Below are 18,784 nucleotides of genomic sequence, written 5' to 3'. Positions count from 1 at the left end.
GAGAGAGAGAGAGAGAGAGAGAGAAATAATGATTCTAGAATCAGGAATTTAAACCTTGAAAGAATTGCTTTACATTTTAAGTGAACTCACATTCAAACAAAGGGATTCATTCCAAAACTAGACAAAAAATTGAGTTTCACATATCAGAAGACATCATCAGATCTTAGCATGGTACAAAACCCCATAAGAGCAACAGGGAATCATAATGTGGCCTTTATACTTAAGGAATTTATAAGGATGAACTTTATAAGAATTAAGAGAGAATTTAGAACTCTCTGAATTATCTAACAGAAGCAGAAAGCAGGGTTGGAGCTATCGACTTACATTGTAGAAGATACACGAAATAAACTGCATCTCAGTGCAAGAGAAAAAGTTCTAAAAATTTATAACATTCAAACATGGAATAGACGGGACTTTCAGGTCTCTGGATCCTTCATTCCACATTTACTCATGTATTGGGCTCACAGCCTGTCACACCTGTGCTAGGGTAATGAGGTTTAGAAATGAGTAAGACACTTCCTTGTTCTCCAGGGGTCACACCCTAGGATGTGTCATTCCTCAAAGATTATTTTACATGGATGTTCCGGAATGATACATCAAGATTTCTTTTCATCTCTTTAAGAAGGCAAAACATACATCTGCAAAGCTAAATATGAGTATAAGATTTAAATTAAGGGTCAAGATACTAGCAAGCAGTGAGAGACATTCACCAGGACAAGAAAAAACGTGCTAAGAGTGCTCAGAAATCTCACTCGGGATTGGAATAGATTTGAGAAAGCTCTACAAGGAACTGGAATTCTGGCAGTTGGAGAAAAGGACATTTCAGAGAAAAATGAGCATATAATCAGTAGAACAGTTACATGAAATGTTCAGAGGTCAGGGGATAATTCAATATAACTGAATAAAGATGTCCAATAGGCAAGTTGTGGAAGTAAATCAAGAATGACTTGGATTTGATGAGTTACACATTTTCTAGTAAACATGAGTGTTAATCTGTAACTGTTCAAATAACAAGTATTGCCCTGGCTGGTGTTGTTCAGTGGATAGAGTGTCAGCCTGCAGACTGAAGGGTCCTGGGTTCGATTCCTGGTCAGGGCACATGCCTGGGTTTTGGTCTTGATCCCCAGTAGGGGTTGTGCCGGAGGTAGCTAATCCATGATCCTCATCAGGGATGTTTCTTTCTCTTTCCCTCTCCTTTCCTCTCTGAAATCAATAAAAATATTTTTTTAAAACACAAGTATTTATCTGTATATTGCAAAGTCAACTTACTTACCCCTCATGGAGCAGGATCACATCTCAGAATTAGCATTTTGAATACAGTTGTCCACCCTTCCCCACAGTTTTGTTTTCTGGGGTTTCAGTTGCACTCAATTAACTGCAATCCAAAAAGATTAAATGAAAAACTCCCAAAATAAACAATTCGTAAGTTTAAAAACATTTTTTTTTTTCCTTTTTAGAGAAAGAGAAAGGGAGAGGGAGACAGAAACATCGATGTGAGAAACATTGATCAGTTGCCTCCTTCACAAGCCCTGACCACGGATCAAATCCACAACCTGGGTATGTGCCCTGACCAAGAATGGAACCTGTGACCCTTTGGTGCACAGGACCATACTCCAAACAACTGAACCACAGGGAAAGGGCAGCAATTCCTAAGTTTAAAATTATGTGCCGTTTTGATTGACTAACATGAGGAAATGTCACACTGTCTCCTGGAGACATTAACCTTCCCTTTAACCAGTGTATCCATGCTGAGTACACTCCCCACACACACTAGTCACTTAATAGCCATCTAAGTATTAGATCAACCCAGGGATCAACCACCACCATTGACCATGTGATAATCTATCTATATTTTACACGGTTCAGATAAAATTCCAGTATTCTAGACTATTAGGCAGTCTTTTCAAGAGAAACTGGCAACTCTGGTTTTTGCTGATATTTTCTTTTTCTTTTTTCTTTTTTTTTTTTAATATATTTTATTGATTTTTTTACAGAGAGGACGAGAGAGGGATAGAGAGCTAGAAACGTTGATGAGAGAGAAACATCGACCAGCTGCCCGCAACCAATGTATCGATACATGCCCTTGACCGGAATCGAACCTGAGACCTTTCAGTCTGCAGACCGACGCTCTACCACTGAGCCAAACTGGTTTTGGCTCTGCTGATATTTTCTTATGATGCAAAATCTCAGGACCATTGGTCAAGAACAAGTGAGCCCAGCCCAGCCAGTGTGGCTCAGTGGTTGAGCATCCACCTAATGGATCCAGGAGGTCACGGTTCAATTCCCAGTTAAGGGCACATGCCTGGGTTGTGGCTCAATTCCCATTGTGGGGCTTGCAAGAAGCAACTGATCAATGATTCTCTCTCATCATTGATGTTTCTCTCTCTCCCTCTCCCTTCCACTCTAAAATCAGTAAAAACATATTTTACAAAAAGAACAAGTGAGCCCAGACATTAGCATGTACAGAACTCTTCCTCCTTTTGCCATTTTGTGGGCTCTGTTAAAACTGGGACTTGCTTTGTACCCTGTTCAGTGTCTGTCACAGTTATGAACATAAGTTTTCAACATATTGTTATTATGATGCTTGCCTACTACAATGGTCCTAATATTAGCCCTATTACTGAAAACACTGAACTACCAGGAAAATATATTTTACTAAAAAAAAAGAGTTTTAGACTGAGGTGGACTCAATCTGATTGGCTCCTTAATGCTTCCTTAAATGTTGGATCGCCCTCTGAACGTTGTCAACAACAGGGCTGCACTCTTGAGTCAACCCAATTGTGTAATCCTGGTGGTCAGTTTTCTTGCACAACATCCTTTCTCAAGGTTGTGCAATGTATTCTGTGCAATTGTGTAATGCATTCGTGAGAAATATAAATAGCTGGTAGCAGGCAGGGCTTTAACATAGAAAGTTTTCCAGTGGTACGCAACATAAGAACCCGAGTTTATCAAAGAGCACTAAATTCTAGCTATGATTACATCCTATTTTCCAAAATATGTGGCACTGTTTGCCCTCCTTGTCCTGAGTGTTGGTGCTCTGGACACGTTTATTGCTGCAGTGTATGAGCATGCGGTTATATTACCAAACAGAACAGAAACACCTGCTTCCAAAGAAGAAGCTGTGCTCCTGATGAATAAGAACATAGATGTTTTGGAGAAAGCAGTTAAGCTGGCAGCCACGCAGGTATTGCCCTTTTTGTACTGCCTGGGATACTGCAAATGAAATTTGAAACTTGAAGAAGTGTGAGTGTTCAGAATTGATGAGGAAGTTCTTTGTTCCTTCTGGTTTGGGTAGGGTGCTCATATAATTGTGACCCCAGAAGATGGAATTTATGGCTGGGTCTTCACAAGGGAGACCATTTACCCCTATCTGGAGGATATCCCACACCCAGAAGTAAACTGGATCCCATGTACAGACCCTCAGAGGTAATGTCGTCACTCTTTGATTTTTGAACAAAACATTGTGATGTTGTAAATTACCAATAGCAAATTCAATAAGCTTGCCTAGTGTTCTTGCTGATAGATAATCAATCTATGGCATTGGACTTAGATGCTTCTAATGCTTCCTAAGGTATACCTTTAGGCACATGTCTCCCGTTTGTAAATGACTTGAGAAGATGATGATTGGTTGGTTATTTACTGCAGTTTTCTTTGATGAGTAGTATAGTATATATGCATGGTTTTATAATAGACGAGCTTAACTGGGTTTCAACAAAGTGGGAAAATTGTGACATGTGGGATTTATGTTCCAAATTTAAGTAAATAGGTTTACCCATGAACACATGCCTCCTTTGTAAGAGTGGTATAAAAGATGGATGGGCTATGTTTTCAAAGAGCTTTTTAAAAAATACATTTTTATTGATTTCAGAGGGGAAGAGAGAGGGAGAGAGAGATGAAACATCAACGATGAGAGAGAGTCATTGATCAGCTGCCTCCTGGACACTCCATACTGGGGATTGAGCCCACAACAGGGACATGTGCCCTGAGCAGGAATCGAACCGTGACCTCCTGGTTCATACTGGTAGATTACCACTCAGCTACTGACCAACTCTGGCCGGGCTCAAAGAGCTTTGATACTGTTATCTTTTGAGATGTAATCAGTATGGTGAGTGGAAACTGCAGTCTCAAAAAAGGAAGTTCTTTTTCTGAGACCACATTCTACCACCCTCTAGCTGAGTGATATGGGGCAAATCACCTAAGTGCTAGACGTTTGTCTCTGTTTCTTTATCTGTAAAACAGGGATAATAACCTTTCTTCTCCTACTTCCCTTACAGAGTAGACAAGAGTGTCAACTGAAGAAATACACATGGAACCTGTACACTCTCATGCCCAATCCACTTAGCTATCACTATTACTCTTGCCAACAGAAGGAACAGAATCTAAACATCTTTGTTTTCTTGTCCTTTGAGAAATTCTAGTAATTATTTATAGTAGTAGTTTAGACTTAACTGTCTTTTAAAAAACTGTATAAAGCATAATATGTATAAAATCAAATAGATGTTAGGTATATTTATTTTTTGAAATAGTTCATATATAATTCCTTTAAATGGCAAAACCGATGCATTAAAAAGTTATTTAACTTGTTAATTTTAAATATACATGCATCTGTTCAGAACTAAATCTATTGCATAAAAAGAGGAACTTAAATAATTTTGACTATTGGAAATTGATTAGAATGCTCCAGTGCTACAATGTGGGCGCTCTACTATGTGAGCCAAATCTCACCCTGGGATTTCTACCTTTGGCAAAACGTTCTCTGAATGTCACAGACTGTGTTTACAGGAACCAGTAACCATGACTCAATGTTTACTTGATTTGGGGGCTTTTCCCAGAGAAGGAAGGACACAATTTGGAGTCATTCAAGAGGCTTATATTAAAATACACCCTGATTTAATGGACTTTCCCAGGGGAAAGATGTCTGGAAGCCTAATTAATATCTAACAAATTATTGACTGATGAGGCTTTAACATTATTGAGTCTTTTTTTTCATTTTTTTTTATTAAGGTATTATATGTCTACATATCTTACCATTGCCTCCCCCATACCTGCCCTGAGTCTTGCAGACACTTATTCATATGACAAGTTTGCATCTCTGAGTTGTAAAAGGAGAAATCTAGTACTTAATATAATGGTAATATTGTTTAAAAAATGAAACAAAAAAACTATTGTTTCTTCCATAGTGATATTTATTCTTAAAAGAGATAATAGAGGGACCATGTGGTTGTTTTTACCATGTTGAAATACTGTTAATTAGAATGCTGACATGACCCATGCTTTCTTAGGCTTTTCTCATGAGGAGCTAATAGGAAATATGAAAGCACCCTAATTATTTAGCCAAGAAAATAAAAATTAAACAAGTTATATAATAATTTTATTAAAGGCCTTAATGAATATGAACATTGACAATATGCCATTTAAAAAAATTAAATAAATGGTCTAAAACAATAGACCATAAAGCTGTTCTTTCATTAAAAGATTAGCTTAACATTAATTGCAGAAGGGCTGAGAGGTCATGGAGAAAGCCGAATGGCCTCTCAAGGAGTCAGGTCTCAGTTTCCTGGGCTGTCTTTTTGTAGTTACAAAATCTGTAATGGCCATTACTCATTTATTGAGCACCTACTTGGTCCCAGGAACTGTACCTGATACACGAGGCACATTATTTCATTTCATTTATGTAGCAGGAATAACTGTTCCCATTTAAAAGATGAGGATAAAAGGGGGCTTACAGCCGAAACCGGTTTGGCTAAATGGATAGAGCATCGGCTTGGGGACTGAAGGGACCAGGGTTTGATTCCGGTCAAGGGCATGTACCTTGGTTGCGGGCATATCCCCAGTGGGGGGTGTGCAAGAGGTAGCTGATCGATGACTCTCTCTCATCGATGTTTCTAGCTCTCTATCTCTCTCCCTTCCTCTCTGTACAAAAACAATAAAATATATTTTAAAAAATTAAATTAAAAATAAAATTTAAAAAAGGGGGGGGGGCTTACAATCTCACAACTGGTAACTAGCATGGCTGGAGCTCAGAGCGGCCACTTCCATTGTCCATGCTAACTGAATGTCCTCTGAAGGCCTGAATCCACCTCTTTGACAGCGCGTTCTGGTTGCTAAATATTTTGTATTTTATTTTCTGCTGAAATCTCTCTACAACTTTTTTTGGTCTTAGTGTCACCTCTATAGTATGTTAATGTTTATGGCTCATCTCCAAATTAGAGCCTTCCAAGTTCATGAGGCCAGCTGTCACCCACCTGTTTCATCATCTCAGTTTCTTCTCCTTTCTAGGATTAATATTCTAGATCGTTAATGCCGGTGTAAATGGCTTTGACATTACTTTGAAAAGCAATCCTATAGTCTGTATTTATCTTAAGGTTTGCATTGACAGATTGAAGAAACTGAGTCAGAATAATGAAGTGCTTTTTTCTTGGTCCTTTCTTTTCTTTCATCATATATATGTGTGTGTGTGTATGTGTGTGTGTGTGTGTGTGTGTGTGTGTGTGTTTGTGTGTGTGTGTGTGTATTGTGTGTATGTATGTATGTATTCCAGTACAAAATACTGCATTTGTTCTCTGCAGAAAATGATTTAAATAGGGCCAGCTATTTACCGCCTCCTAGTAAGACTATGGCTTAGATGACCGAAAAGGTCCTCCCCATCAGAAGAGTCTGTTAAATTTCAAGCCCTTCGTTTGCCTTCGTGGGAGTACATTATAAGCGAAAGTATGCTTCTCTTTTTCCTCCACCATCTTTTCTGTGCTTCCCTCTCTCTGCAATCTGGAGTTTGGCACAATAAAATTGGTTAGCTTTGATAAAGATGAAATTTATATTGCATGTTTCTTAATCTTTTCTGTTGATTCTAAACCTAGAGCTCTTGTGTTATAGATGTAACAGGCAAATAAAGTATCACTTTGAAAGTTCAGAAATTGATAAAATAATAGAAAGTTTAAGTGATGTCTATTGAATTAGGTTTGGCTATGCCCCAGTGCAAGAAAGGCTCAGCTGCCTGGCCAAGGACAACTCTATCTACGTTGTGGCAAATATTGGGGACAAGAAGCCATGTGATGCCAGTGACCCTAAGTGTCCCTCAGATGGGAGATACCAATACAACACTGATGTGGTGTTTGACTCTCAAGGAAAGCTGGTGGCACGCTACCATAAGGTGAGAATTACTTGTGTCTCTGTGAAACTTGACTCACTTCTTCTGTTTGTTTGTGGCATGCATGTATACTTGTCTTCTGAATGTAGGTGAGAGAACTATGAATTTGTTTCTTAATTATTACGTTTTAGTTGAAAAATATTTAATTTACTTTGGTTTTATATATGGGTTCTGAGGTTAAACTAGCTTCACAAAGTTTTTAATATTCTGTGAGGAAGAAGGAGAAATGCTCTGTTTTATGCATGATTTAATACTGGAGTTAGCTTTTTGGCCCAATTTGTTAACATTGAGTATTAAGCTTTAGCCATTCATTTCATTTTAACTTTTTTTTCTTATTACAATACTAGAAAATCCCAACGGAAATTAGCTTAATTCCTTCTTAAACAAACAAACAAACAAACAAAACAGAATTTCCTTGCTATGTACCTGAAAACACAGAAATCATAGAAAGGGGAGATCTAGTTTCAGATGAAGACTATCTGCAAAAGCACAAAAGAAGTCATCCATCTCTCCAGCACTTAGTCCTTTGCTACAGTTTTATTTCTTCAGTCTTTGAAGCTTCAATGTTACTCAACATCAGGCTCACATCTTTATAACAACAACATTCAAAAGAGAATGTATTTCTCTCACTAAGAAACCTTGCAAAAACCCCATCATGCCTTGGCTCCAATTAGACCACAACCTTTCCTACGAGACAGAGGGCGGGCTGCCACAGCAGGGAGGGAGGCAGAGCTCAGGATCCTCCTTGAGAGAACACACATGTGCACAATCAGGCCACATCAAAACCTGAGCAAAACATGTGCTGCACCCTTGAGCCCTGGCGAGGTGGAGTTTTGGAGCAATAATCAGGCTGAAAAAATTATGAATGGCTTACTAACTAAGGAGGGTTAGATATTACATTGTCTAAATTAATTTTAAACCTACTCACTTACATAAACCCAGCAGTATCACAGGGAGGCATGTGTCAGACTTTGCATGGGCAGTGCTGTTGGTATATACAGTGGAAAACAACAGTCAGGAATTTGTCATATTTTAAAATCCAGTCTATGATTTTAAGACAGAAATATTCACCTTTTAAATACCATTGTTATACTTTCATTGTTTGATTTGTTGGTTGTAGGAAAATTGGCTTTTTATTAATGTCACAGTGAGAAAACTCACAGACATGGCATACTTGTTACAATTTACCCATATTTAGGTATAACAGTTTTAAATATGTACATCAGCATACATGGGAGAAAGATTTTATGAATATTGATCACCTCAATTTGGCAGTTTTCTGATTAATTTTCTCCTTGTTTGTTTATTGATAACAGTACAATCTTTTTGCACCTGAAATTCAATTTGATTTTCCGAAGGACTCCGAATTTGTGACCTTTGACACTCCTTTTGGGAAGTTTGGCATTTTCACTTGCTTTGACATTTTTTCCCATGACCCAGCGGTGGTGCTGGTAAACAAGTTTCAAGTTGACAGCGTTCTCTACCCCACGGCCTGGTACAACACGCTGCCCCTCCTCTCGGCTGTTCCCTTCCACTCGGCCTGGGCCAGGGCCATGGGTGTCAACCTGCTTGCAGCCAACACCCACAACACCAGCATGCACATGACAGGTAACTCACACCTGTCACTCACCTAAGTGGCAGTGACAGTCTTAGGAGGTCTTCATTGATTTTTTTTAAGGCACACTTTTCTTTAATGATTATTTTATTAACTCTAATGTCATAAAATGAATAATTGCACAGGTTTTCTATACCAACATTCCTTAAATGGAACATTATCTCTGTGAGTAAAGAACGATGCAAACCTTATTATCTCAATTTCACATGAGGGGAGATTGGAATTACAGAGAAGTCAAGTCACATAAAAAACCAAAGCCAGATCTAAAGAACTTTGCAACCAGGGTCTATTAGTGATACTGAAATAAATTCTGTTCAGGTGAAAAAATTCATTGTAGACTTGATCAGGTTTTTAGAGTTTATCCTTTATACAGGGCAGGGGAAAAAATAGGTTTATTGTTATTCCCATGGAAAAATAATACAATCCTATATAATAAAAGGCTAATATGCAAATAGACTGAACAGTGGAACAACCAAACAACTGGTTGCTATGACCTGCGCTGACCATCAGGGGATGCATGTGGTACATGGCAGGCATAGGCAGCAGGCGGCAGAGTGTGGAACATGGCAAGCATCAGCCATGGTGGGATGGTGGAGGAGGTGAGCAGGGGCACCAGACAAAGGCGGGGTGTCAGTCGCTGTCATCGGGGTAAGCCTCTGGTGGTTACTAAAAATTCTTTGTTCCCACACACCACAGTCCCAGATGGCGCTTATGCTCATTGCTAGGGCCAGAGCCACTGCTCATACCCACTGCCAGCATCCAGCGTTGGCCCTGATCTCTGGGCACTGTCAGCGGGTGCGAGTGGCAGCTGCTGGCTCCGATTGCCCCTTAGAGCTTCTCCACCTCTTCCTGCTCCTGAGTGATTGGGCTGGCAGCTGCCACTCACATCCACTACTGGCTCCAGGCTCGCTTGTGCCTGCTGCAGGCACCAGAGCTTCCACTTGCACCTGCTGCCAGCACTGAAGCCACCACTGGCACTGGCTGCTGGTATCCGGTGCTGGTCCTGATCCCTTGGCGCCATCAGTGGTTGTGAGTAGCAGCTGCCGACCCTGATCTCCCCCTCTCCCTCCTCCTGAGGGGTGATTGGGGCAGCAGCCACCACTTACACCTGCACCCGCTGAAGGAGCTAGCCCTGTTCACACCTGCTGCTGGCACTGGCCCCAGTTGCTCCACGCTGTCAGCGAGTGTGAGCAGGGCTGGTGTCATCAGCATGTGGGAGCAGCAAAGGCAAGACCGGGGCTGCTGGCAGACAGGGGACCCAGGGCTGCGGTGGGAGGGGCTGGGCGGGGGCACGGAAGATGGACTGAGATCCACCCCTGTGCCCACTGCTGCCTCATGGCCCACAGTTCTTTTCAAGGTGCACAAATTCGTGCACTGGGCCCCTAGTAATTAATAAATAGTAATCTATAATAACAAAAGCATAATATGCTAATTAGACCAGAAGTCTTTCTGGACAAAGCCCGGGTTTCAAGGGAATCCTGGTTTCAGGTGCCAGAGGGAAGCCGGTGCCAGCAGCCTGGGGAAGGAAGGCCTATTCTTGTACAAATTTGGCGCATCAGGTCTCTAGTACAAGAATAAACTCTTTCACATACTCACAATTGTAAACTTACTTTTGACCCACCATGTAGTATCTGTGTTCAAGGTAAGGCAGGTTTGTACTCATTGATCCAGCTAAATAATTTCAAACAAATAAATTAGGTAGGTCAGTGGAAAGCTGAATTTATTCTTAATGTTTGGGGAATTTTCTAGTTTATTTTTGAATTGGCTAAAAAAATAAAAAGTAACTTAAATTAAAACAGCAACAACAACAAAAAACACCAACAAACAGAAGCCATCCAAGTCAAATGACAATTTCAGTGTAAGCAGTCGCAGAGTCAAATTATTCCAATGTAACAGCTATCTCCTTGCCTCTCTTGACAATCCTTTGCTTTCATAAGTTTGTATTTAATTTCTTTCTTTCTTTTTTTTTTAATATATTTTATTGATTTTTAACAGAGAGAAAGGGAGAGAGATAGAGAGCTAGAAATGTCGATGAGAGAGAAACATCGACCAGCTGCCTCTTGCACACCCCCTACAGGGGATGTGCCCGCAACCAAGGTACATGCCCTTGACCGGAATCGAACCTGGGACCTTTCAGTCCACAGACCAATGCTCTACCACTGAGCCAAACCGGCTTCGGCATGTATTTAATTTCTAATGGGAATGGTTCTATTAGTTTGTCACAATGCAAAAATTGAACACAATATTTGTGTTTCTTTATGTCACCCATAGGAAGTGGAATCTACGCTCCGGAAGCAGTCAAGGTGTATCACTATGACATGGAAACAGAGAGTGGCCAGCTGATGCTCTCAGAATTGAAGTCCAGGCCCCGAAGTGAACCCACCTACCCTGCACCTGTTGACTGGAGTGCTTATGCCAAAGGCATCAAGCCATTCTTGTCTGAGCAGTTGGATTTCCCAGGGATGATTTATTTTGATGAGTTCACCTTTACCGAGCTTAAGAGAAATGCAGGAAATTACACAGTGTGCCAGAAAGACCTGTGTTGTCACTTGACTTACAAGATGTCTGAGAAGCGAACAGATGAGGTGTATGCACTAGGAGCTTTTGATGGACTGCACACAGTAGAAGGCCAATATTACTTACAGGTAGAGATGCTTAAATATGTTAGAATGGCTTCTTTATCAGGGGTCTTCAAACTTCTCTCATTATGAGAATCACCCGGTGGAGGTGTTCAAACACAGATTCCTGATAGCACTTCTTATAGTTGGGATCCGGGAATCTGTGTTTTAACAACTCCACCAGGTGATTCTCATAATGAGAGAAGTTTGAAGACCCCTGTTCTAGGCCATCATTGCACTCAAGAACAGAAGAATTCTTAGCAGGCTAGGTTCAAATTTTAAAGATGCAAATTTCATGGATTTTCTTTTTTTGTCACATGACTTTAAAGCAATATTTTTAAAAGTGTCTTTAACTAGAGCCCAGAGTAAGAAATTCATTTCACATCCTGACCCAGGGCAATCAAGATGTGTGGCTACAAGGAAATTGTTACTAAATATGAAATATTTAATTGAAACAAACATTTATAAAATAATTCAAATTAGAAATGCTATACTTATGTGCAATTTTAAATACTCTAATTTTTAAAATTATAATCTATTTCATTCAGCTTTGTTGAAAAAGAAAAAAAGAACTAATTCTGACCCACTAAGTTGATTTTAGGATTCACTAACAGATTATGACCTATAATTTGAAAAACTGCATAAGAGGCAACCAACCTAAAATATATTCCTCTGTCCCTTGAAAATTGTGCTTTTTTTGCTGAGAAAATACTTACAAGATTGCTAACCACTTCCTTTTTATTTGCCTACACAGATATGCACATTACTGAAGTGTCAAACCACTGACCTGAGAACTTGTGGGGAGCCTGTGGGGTCAGCTTTTACCAAGTTTGAGGAATTCTCTCTCAGTGGCACATTTGGAACGAGTTATGTTTTCCCACAGTTCATTCTAAGTGGGAGTCAGCTTGCCCCTGAAAGACATTATGAGGTAGGAGGTTTTCAGGATGATAAATTTCTTTGAATAGAATGGGTAGACTGGCATAATGAAATCTTTAAAGGAATGGGTCATTATTGCAATATTGCGGTTCCCATTATACAAGCAACCCTTTCAAAACATGTGGAAGCTATGATATGAAAGACAAGTGTGGTTCTAGATGGTCTGTAAGCTATAATGGATAATTTGGCATTCATTGTTCTACATAAATATGATTTTGAGATCCAAGGCAAACCATAAGGTTATGAAGAAATAAAAATATTGATTGTGGATGGTGGCTGGCAACTAATGTTCTCCTTATTTGCATGCTGTAAAAAGCCCAAGACACCGGTTCTCAACCTTTCTAATGCCGAGACCCTTTAATACAGTTCCTGATATTGTGGTGAACCCCAACCATAAAATTATTTTCGTTGCTACTTCATAACTGTAATTTTGCTACTGTTATGAATCGTAATGAAAATATCTGTGTTTTCCAATTGTCTTAGGTGACCCTGCTAGCGGTTGAGAACCGCTGCTGTAGAGCCTAAGACCATTGGAAAACACAGATATTTACATTACAATTCATAACAATAGCAAAAATATAGTTATGAAGTAGCAACAAAAATAATTTTATGGTTGGGGCTCACTATAACATGAGGAACTGTATTAAAGGGTGTCGGCATTAGAAAGGTTGAGAACCATTGGTCCAAGATAAATACATTAAATAAGAAGTCCATAACTTCTTTCTTTTTTCTTTTCTTCCTATGTGGGATGATTGATCTTGAGCCTGCAGCGGGGAAGTTAGTCTCAGACTTCTCCAAGTCTACATTTCTTTGCATCCAATTTCACAACTTACTTCGTGGGTGTGTTCTTTTGAGAAGTTGTAATAATGATAGTAATAATTAATACTTTCTGTAGTGTTTTATGAGTTAATAGAACTCTTTTTTATACATTATCTTATTTAACTCCTGTACAATAGATTTATTTGCTACATTTTCACCCAACATTCCTTTGCTATTAGACCTCTGGATCTGAAACGTGGGTCTTCTGACACCGAATCCTGCATGATTTTGCTATTTTATGCTGCTTTTACAATAGAATGACCCTGTCAGAAAGGCATGAGGGCTGGAAACCAAGCTCTGCCTGGGGATTAATCCTTTGCTTTCTCTGATCAGGTTTCAAGAGATGGACGTCTGCAGAGCAGAAGTGGAGCCCCTTTGCCTATCTTAGTCATGGCCCTGTATGGAAGAGTGTTCGAAAAGGACCCTCCACGTTTAGGGCAGGGACCAGGGAAATCACAATGATCCCCTTTTACCGCCTCCCTTTCAGGATTAGCCTGGAAAAGAAAGGGAAAAGACAAAAAAAGAGAGAGACCCCTTAGTGTCTGTTTATAAGAGATGTTATAAATTTGTTGAAACAACAAAGGAATTTTTAAAAAAAACAATAGATGTGTGAACAAGGATCTTTCTTTGAAAAATGAAGCCATTCAACTGGTATTTCTGAGGCAATAGAGTATATTTTATTGGCGTGCAAAATAACTTTTTTTTTTTAATGAGAAACAGTTCAGGCTGCATCATAATAATTAGAAACTTTATATTAAAAACCAAAGAGAACAAAATAAAAATAGTTGTATTGAGTCCCATGGCAAATGTGTGTATTGTTTATGTTGGGGATGGGGAAACTTTTCTCTTTCTAGCTTAGTTTTTCTGGCTGGTGTTACAGACCAAAGGAGACTATTTGCCTACACGCATCAAAGTCCAAACAAAGAAGAACAGGAATTTGCAGCCAAGAAAGTAAGGGCTTATTAGTTGAGGAAATGACACCAAGCCCAGAGTCACAAGTAAAATAGTGCTCAAAAGCCTGGCTTCCTGGTGGCTTCCAGGGGATGGGTTATATAGGGGAGAAATCATTCATTATGGTGGCTAAATGAGTTGGAATGTAGTCTCTACTGATGGGTTGGGGCCAGGGTAGGTGTAGTTGATGATTGTATATGTTAACCAGGCATGGTTCTGTCTGGTTTGTGAATATGTGATCAGCAGAGTTGGTTAGCTTTCATAGGCTTGTGGCTGAAACACAATTTAAGTCAAGATGTTAACTTTAGCTTGACAACACTGTTTCTGTGGTCAACATACCTACAGATTGGTTCTTAAGATAGTTTGATGCTTATCACAATCTGATGGCCTATTGGCTTAATGATTAAGGAAAGGAGTGGATGTGGACAGAAAAGAGAAAGGATCGTGTTAAAGAAATGAGGTTTCTGAGCCCTCAAACTGTTCAAATAATTTAAGACAGACAGTATATTAGTAGGAGATAGTCAAGTATTTATTTATTTGTTTGTTTGTTTATTTTTATTGACTTTAGAGAGGAAGGGAGAGGGAAAGATAGAAACACCAATGATGAGAGAAATTTATTGATCAGCTGCCTCCTGAACACCCTACACTGGGGATCAAGCCCACAACCGAGGCATTTGCTCTGCTCTTCCTGGGAGTTGAATCAGGACCTCCTGGTTCATAGGTTGACACTCAATTACTGAGCCACGTGGGCCAGACAAGAATCAAGTTTTAATAAATGTACATAGGAAATTTACATAAGCATGAAAACTCCAAAGACATAAAGCAAAATGAGATATATATGCCAATTAGAGCTAAGGAGGGATAGATAAGGCAATTCATGGGGATATGAAGAGTTATTGTGTACAATATTAAGCCATCTTGAAACAGTGGGTCACAAAGAGGACATTGAGCAGATGGACTTAACTAGGCTCCTCCAGTCAATTCTGTCTAGTTTATATTAAAACTAGAGGCCCAGTACATGAAATTCACTCAGCCCAGCCTACATTCTCTCCAATCCAGGACCCCTCAGGGGATGTCCAACTGCCTGCTGGCTTAGACCCGGATTGGGCCTAAACTGGCAGTTGGACATCCCTCTCACAATCCAGGACCACTGACTCCTAACTGCTCACCTAACTGCTCACCTACCTGCCTGCCTGATCACCCCTAACTGCCTCTTTCTGCTGGTCACCCCTCCCTCCATGCCCCCCACCCCCTATCGGCCTGGTCACTCCCAACTGCCCCCCATCTGCCTGGTCACTCCCAACTGCCCCCCCCATCTGCCTGGTTGCCCCTAACTGACCCCCCCCTCCATCACCCTGGTTACCCCCAACTGCCCCCCTGCTGGCCTGATCACCCCATGCAGCCTGCTTGTTCAGTCATTTGGTCGTCCCTCACTAACCCCCCTGCCAGCCTAGTCACCCCACACAGCCTGCTGTTCAGCCATTACTGTGACAGTGTCATAGATAATTTGCATATTCCTCTATTATTAGTATAGATATAGTCATCTATGATGATAGTTCCCTTCTTGGAGCAAGTCCTTGGTCTAAATTATTTTAAGAAATAAGGGGAAATGTTGTAAAGTGACAGGAAAGGCACCATGTGTCTGACCAGTGGGGTCAGATCAAACTGGATTCAGCAACCTTAGTACTTGGGTTTGGCTAAAAAGATTTCAAAGTCCAGCCCAAACTATAAGGTTTTAAGGGTAGAGATTTCAGGGGAGGTCCTAGGGAAAGATCTTAATGGGCCATTCAGCATTTTCCCAGGTGTGTCCTTTCAGGGTTGTGGGCTCCAATTGAAAGGCGTTAGCTTGAAACGCAGGCAGACAGGGAAGGGGTCCAGTGGAAAACAAAGGCAGGTGAAACATAGGCAGGGGCAGACATGGCAGTTTGAGCCAGCCTAACCACAAGAACCAACCAAGCAGAAATAATAAAATGTTTATGGACTCAAAGCTGGAGGCATGGGAAACCAAGGGAGGTTTGCAGTAAACAAGATATACGAACACATAGAAACAGGAAACACAAGTAAACAAGATGTATGAACACATAGAAACAGAAAAAGTTCAGCACAGGAACAGAAAAAGTTTAGGTCCATTGCTGGGCAAGAACAATGAGGAATCAATCAGGTAGACATCGAGCAGGCTGGTAGCAAATATATACCCCTGGACTACAGGGCTTTAATGGAAAGCCCATTATTGGGTCCCTCTTCCCTTGCAGGAAGTCTGAATCTGCTTATAATAAAATTTCCACACTTAAATCTTCAGGGCTGAGTAGGTCATTCTTCAGCGTCATGAGACATGACCCAGGGAAAACACCTTGACTCACCGTTCTGCTTATCACAATGACTGATTGGCCTGCACCAGAGCAGGGGGTCATTACTCAGTGCAGCTGGCCCGAATGTCAGCCTTGGCTGGTTTTGTTGGTTATCTTGGCCTGGAGTAGAAATACAGAGGTAAAGATGTTATCTCTAGAGAGGAAAGGTCAGGGGGTCCAAACCACATGACCAGAGATCTGCTGTGGGGGGTGGGGGGGAAGGTCACCCTGGGGGCAAGGTCCCACCATACAATTGATTGTCCGTTGCTAGACACACAGGCCTTTCCACCTCGTGACCTTCTGTACCTGGCCCAGTGTCCTTGCTCTGCTCCTATCTGTCTCACTGCCTACAGCAGGAAGATCGAAAGTCTTTCCTGAGCTGTCTCGGTTTCAATAGCTTTCAGCCTGAAATAATCTGTGTGCCAGAGGGGTGCATCTTGGGGTGACTCATTCTGAACCCATACAGTTATACTGTAAACAGCTCTATCACGGAGATTAATATCAATAAAAATTGACACTGTTCTAGCCATTAAGTATTAACATTGTGGACCCAGAGGATTATCATTCATTTGATGTGAACCCTGAAAATGAGTTTATTTGCTGAGATGGACTTTCCTTGGGTCCCAGTTTTTTTAAAAAAATATGTCTTTATTGATTTTTTAAAATATATTTTATTGATTTTTCACAGAGAGGAAGAGAGAGGGATAGAGAGCTAGAAACGTCATGAGAGAGAAACATTGACCAGTTGCCTCTTGCACACCCCCTACTGGGGATGTGCCCACAACCAAGTACATGTCCTTGACCGGAATCGAACCTGGGACCCTTCAGTCCTCAGACCGACTCTCTATCCACTGAGCCAAACCAGTTTCGGCTCTTTATTGATTTTTAGAGAGAGAGGAAGGGAGAGGGACAGAGAGATAGAGACATCAATAATTGATTGGCTGCTTCCTGCATGCCCCCTATTAGGAACTGAGCTGGAAACCCAGGCATGTGCCCTCACAAGGAATCCAACCATGACCTCCTGGATCCTGGGTTGAAGCTCAATCACTGAGCAACACCGACCAGGCCCAGTGCCCAAATTTTATAAAGAATAAGAGCCAGAGGGAAGATGGGGCAGAGTGGGTGGAAAGTGATCAACCCAAAGAACTTATATGATATTTGCATAACCCATGGACACAATAGGGTGGTGAAGACCTGGGGTAAGTGTGGGCACATGGTGGGGGGCACATAGAAGAGGTCAATATGGGGCGGGGGGGGGGGGGGAGGGCATATGTGATACTTTCAACAATAAAGATTTAAAAAAAAGAGCCAGTGAGTTGCTGACATATACTCTGTATACCCAGAAGAACCTCAGACTGAACTCTCAGCTTTCCATACTATCCCCACTTGTTTACACTGTCTGAGTCAACCACTCAGGGAAATCCTCGTTTTATCCTTCTGCTAATAGATTGGGACCTGCTCTGTCCAATAAAAGCTGCAGAATTTGAATATCTCATTTACATAAAACAGATCTAATTGCAACATGGGCTGGAATGTATAAAAGGAGTCCTCCCCTACGTCTTGGGGAATGCAATTTAGGTTGCTACCTGAGTCTGTGTCTCCCAGGCGGCCGCTGCTTTTGAGATAGGTTAGTAAACCAGGACAAGTAGAATAGGGAAACTGAGGCAGGCAGTTAAACAGCAGTTTGCAGCAATGTAGAAAATCTAGTTGCCGAGCAGTCTGCACCCATCCAGTAAATCCTATCTTTCCCTAAACCAAAGACATTTGAAAAGAGTAAATGGTTTGCACTCCCCCTACTCCCCAACCAGAAGGAAAGTAGCTTAAATCATCCTACTCTAGGGAGATAGCAGAGATCCAGTTAGTGCCTTTTACCAGCCACATTCAAGGATAGATGAGGTTAAGAGAATAAACCGAATTTTGGTACATCAACATAAAGCTGATGAATATTCCATTGAGATCCTCTCTTACAAATCCAGCATTTTAAAATTATTTTTAAAATATGTTTTTATTTATTTCAGAGAAGAAGGGAGAGGGAGAGAAAAATAGAAACATCAATGTTGAGAGAGAATCATTGATCGGCACGCTGGGGATTGAGCCTGCAATTGGGGCATGTGCCCTGATTGGGAATCGAACTGTGACCTGGTTCAATTCATTGGTCAAAGCTCAGCCACTGAACCAGGCCAGCTGGGTTAAACGTACAGCCTTTAAAACCCCTCAAAATGAAGGTCCCAGCATTTGCTAGCCCTCCCATGAGTACATCTACACCTTACCCTTCTCTCTCACCTCCCCACACAGACATGCATCTCCTAAACTTTAAGGGACCCCGCAAGGCTTGCAATCAGGGCAGCAA

The 18,784-nt window shown here is 40.9% G+C and overlaps 1 protein-coding gene and 1 pseudogene across 2 annotated transcripts; one reads left to right on the top strand and one right to left on the bottom strand.

Annotated features, from left to right (window-relative positions):
- Positions 1-2,895: 2,895 nt before the first annotated feature.
- Positions 2,896-13,942, top strand: LOC118706144 (vascular non-inflammatory molecule 3). Of its 2 annotated transcripts, XM_036415375.2 has the most exons (7): positions 2,897-3,184; positions 3,296-3,426; positions 6,958-7,150; positions 8,464-8,755; positions 11,034-11,407; positions 12,135-12,308; positions 13,469-13,942. In XM_036415375.2, exons 1-7 carry the CDS (start codon positions 2,972-2,974, stop codon positions 13,595-13,597), a joined length of 1,506 nt encoding a protein of 501 aa, XP_036271268.1. In that variant the 5' UTR covers positions 2,897-2,971; the 3' UTR covers positions 13,598-13,942. The 2 variants fall into 2 exon arrangements, with proteins under 2 accessions (XP_036271270.1, XP_036271268.1); XM_036415377.2 differs by lacking the exon at positions 12,135-12,308 and having other exon boundaries at positions 2,896-3,184.
- LOC118706238 lies at positions 13,056-13,175 on the bottom strand (annotated as a pseudogene).
- Positions 13,943-18,784: the final 4,842 nt, after the last annotated feature.

Source organism: Pipistrellus kuhlii, unplaced genomic scaffold (genome assembly GCF_014108245.1).
Source record: "Pipistrellus kuhlii isolate mPipKuh1 unplaced genomic scaffold, mPipKuh1.p scaffold_m20_p_5, whole genome shotgun sequence".
Taxonomy (NCBI): domain Eukaryota; kingdom Metazoa; phylum Chordata; class Mammalia; order Chiroptera; family Vespertilionidae; genus Pipistrellus; species Pipistrellus kuhlii.
Note: the sequence above shows the minus strand (reverse complement) of the source record. Positions and strands in the feature narration are given on the sequence as shown.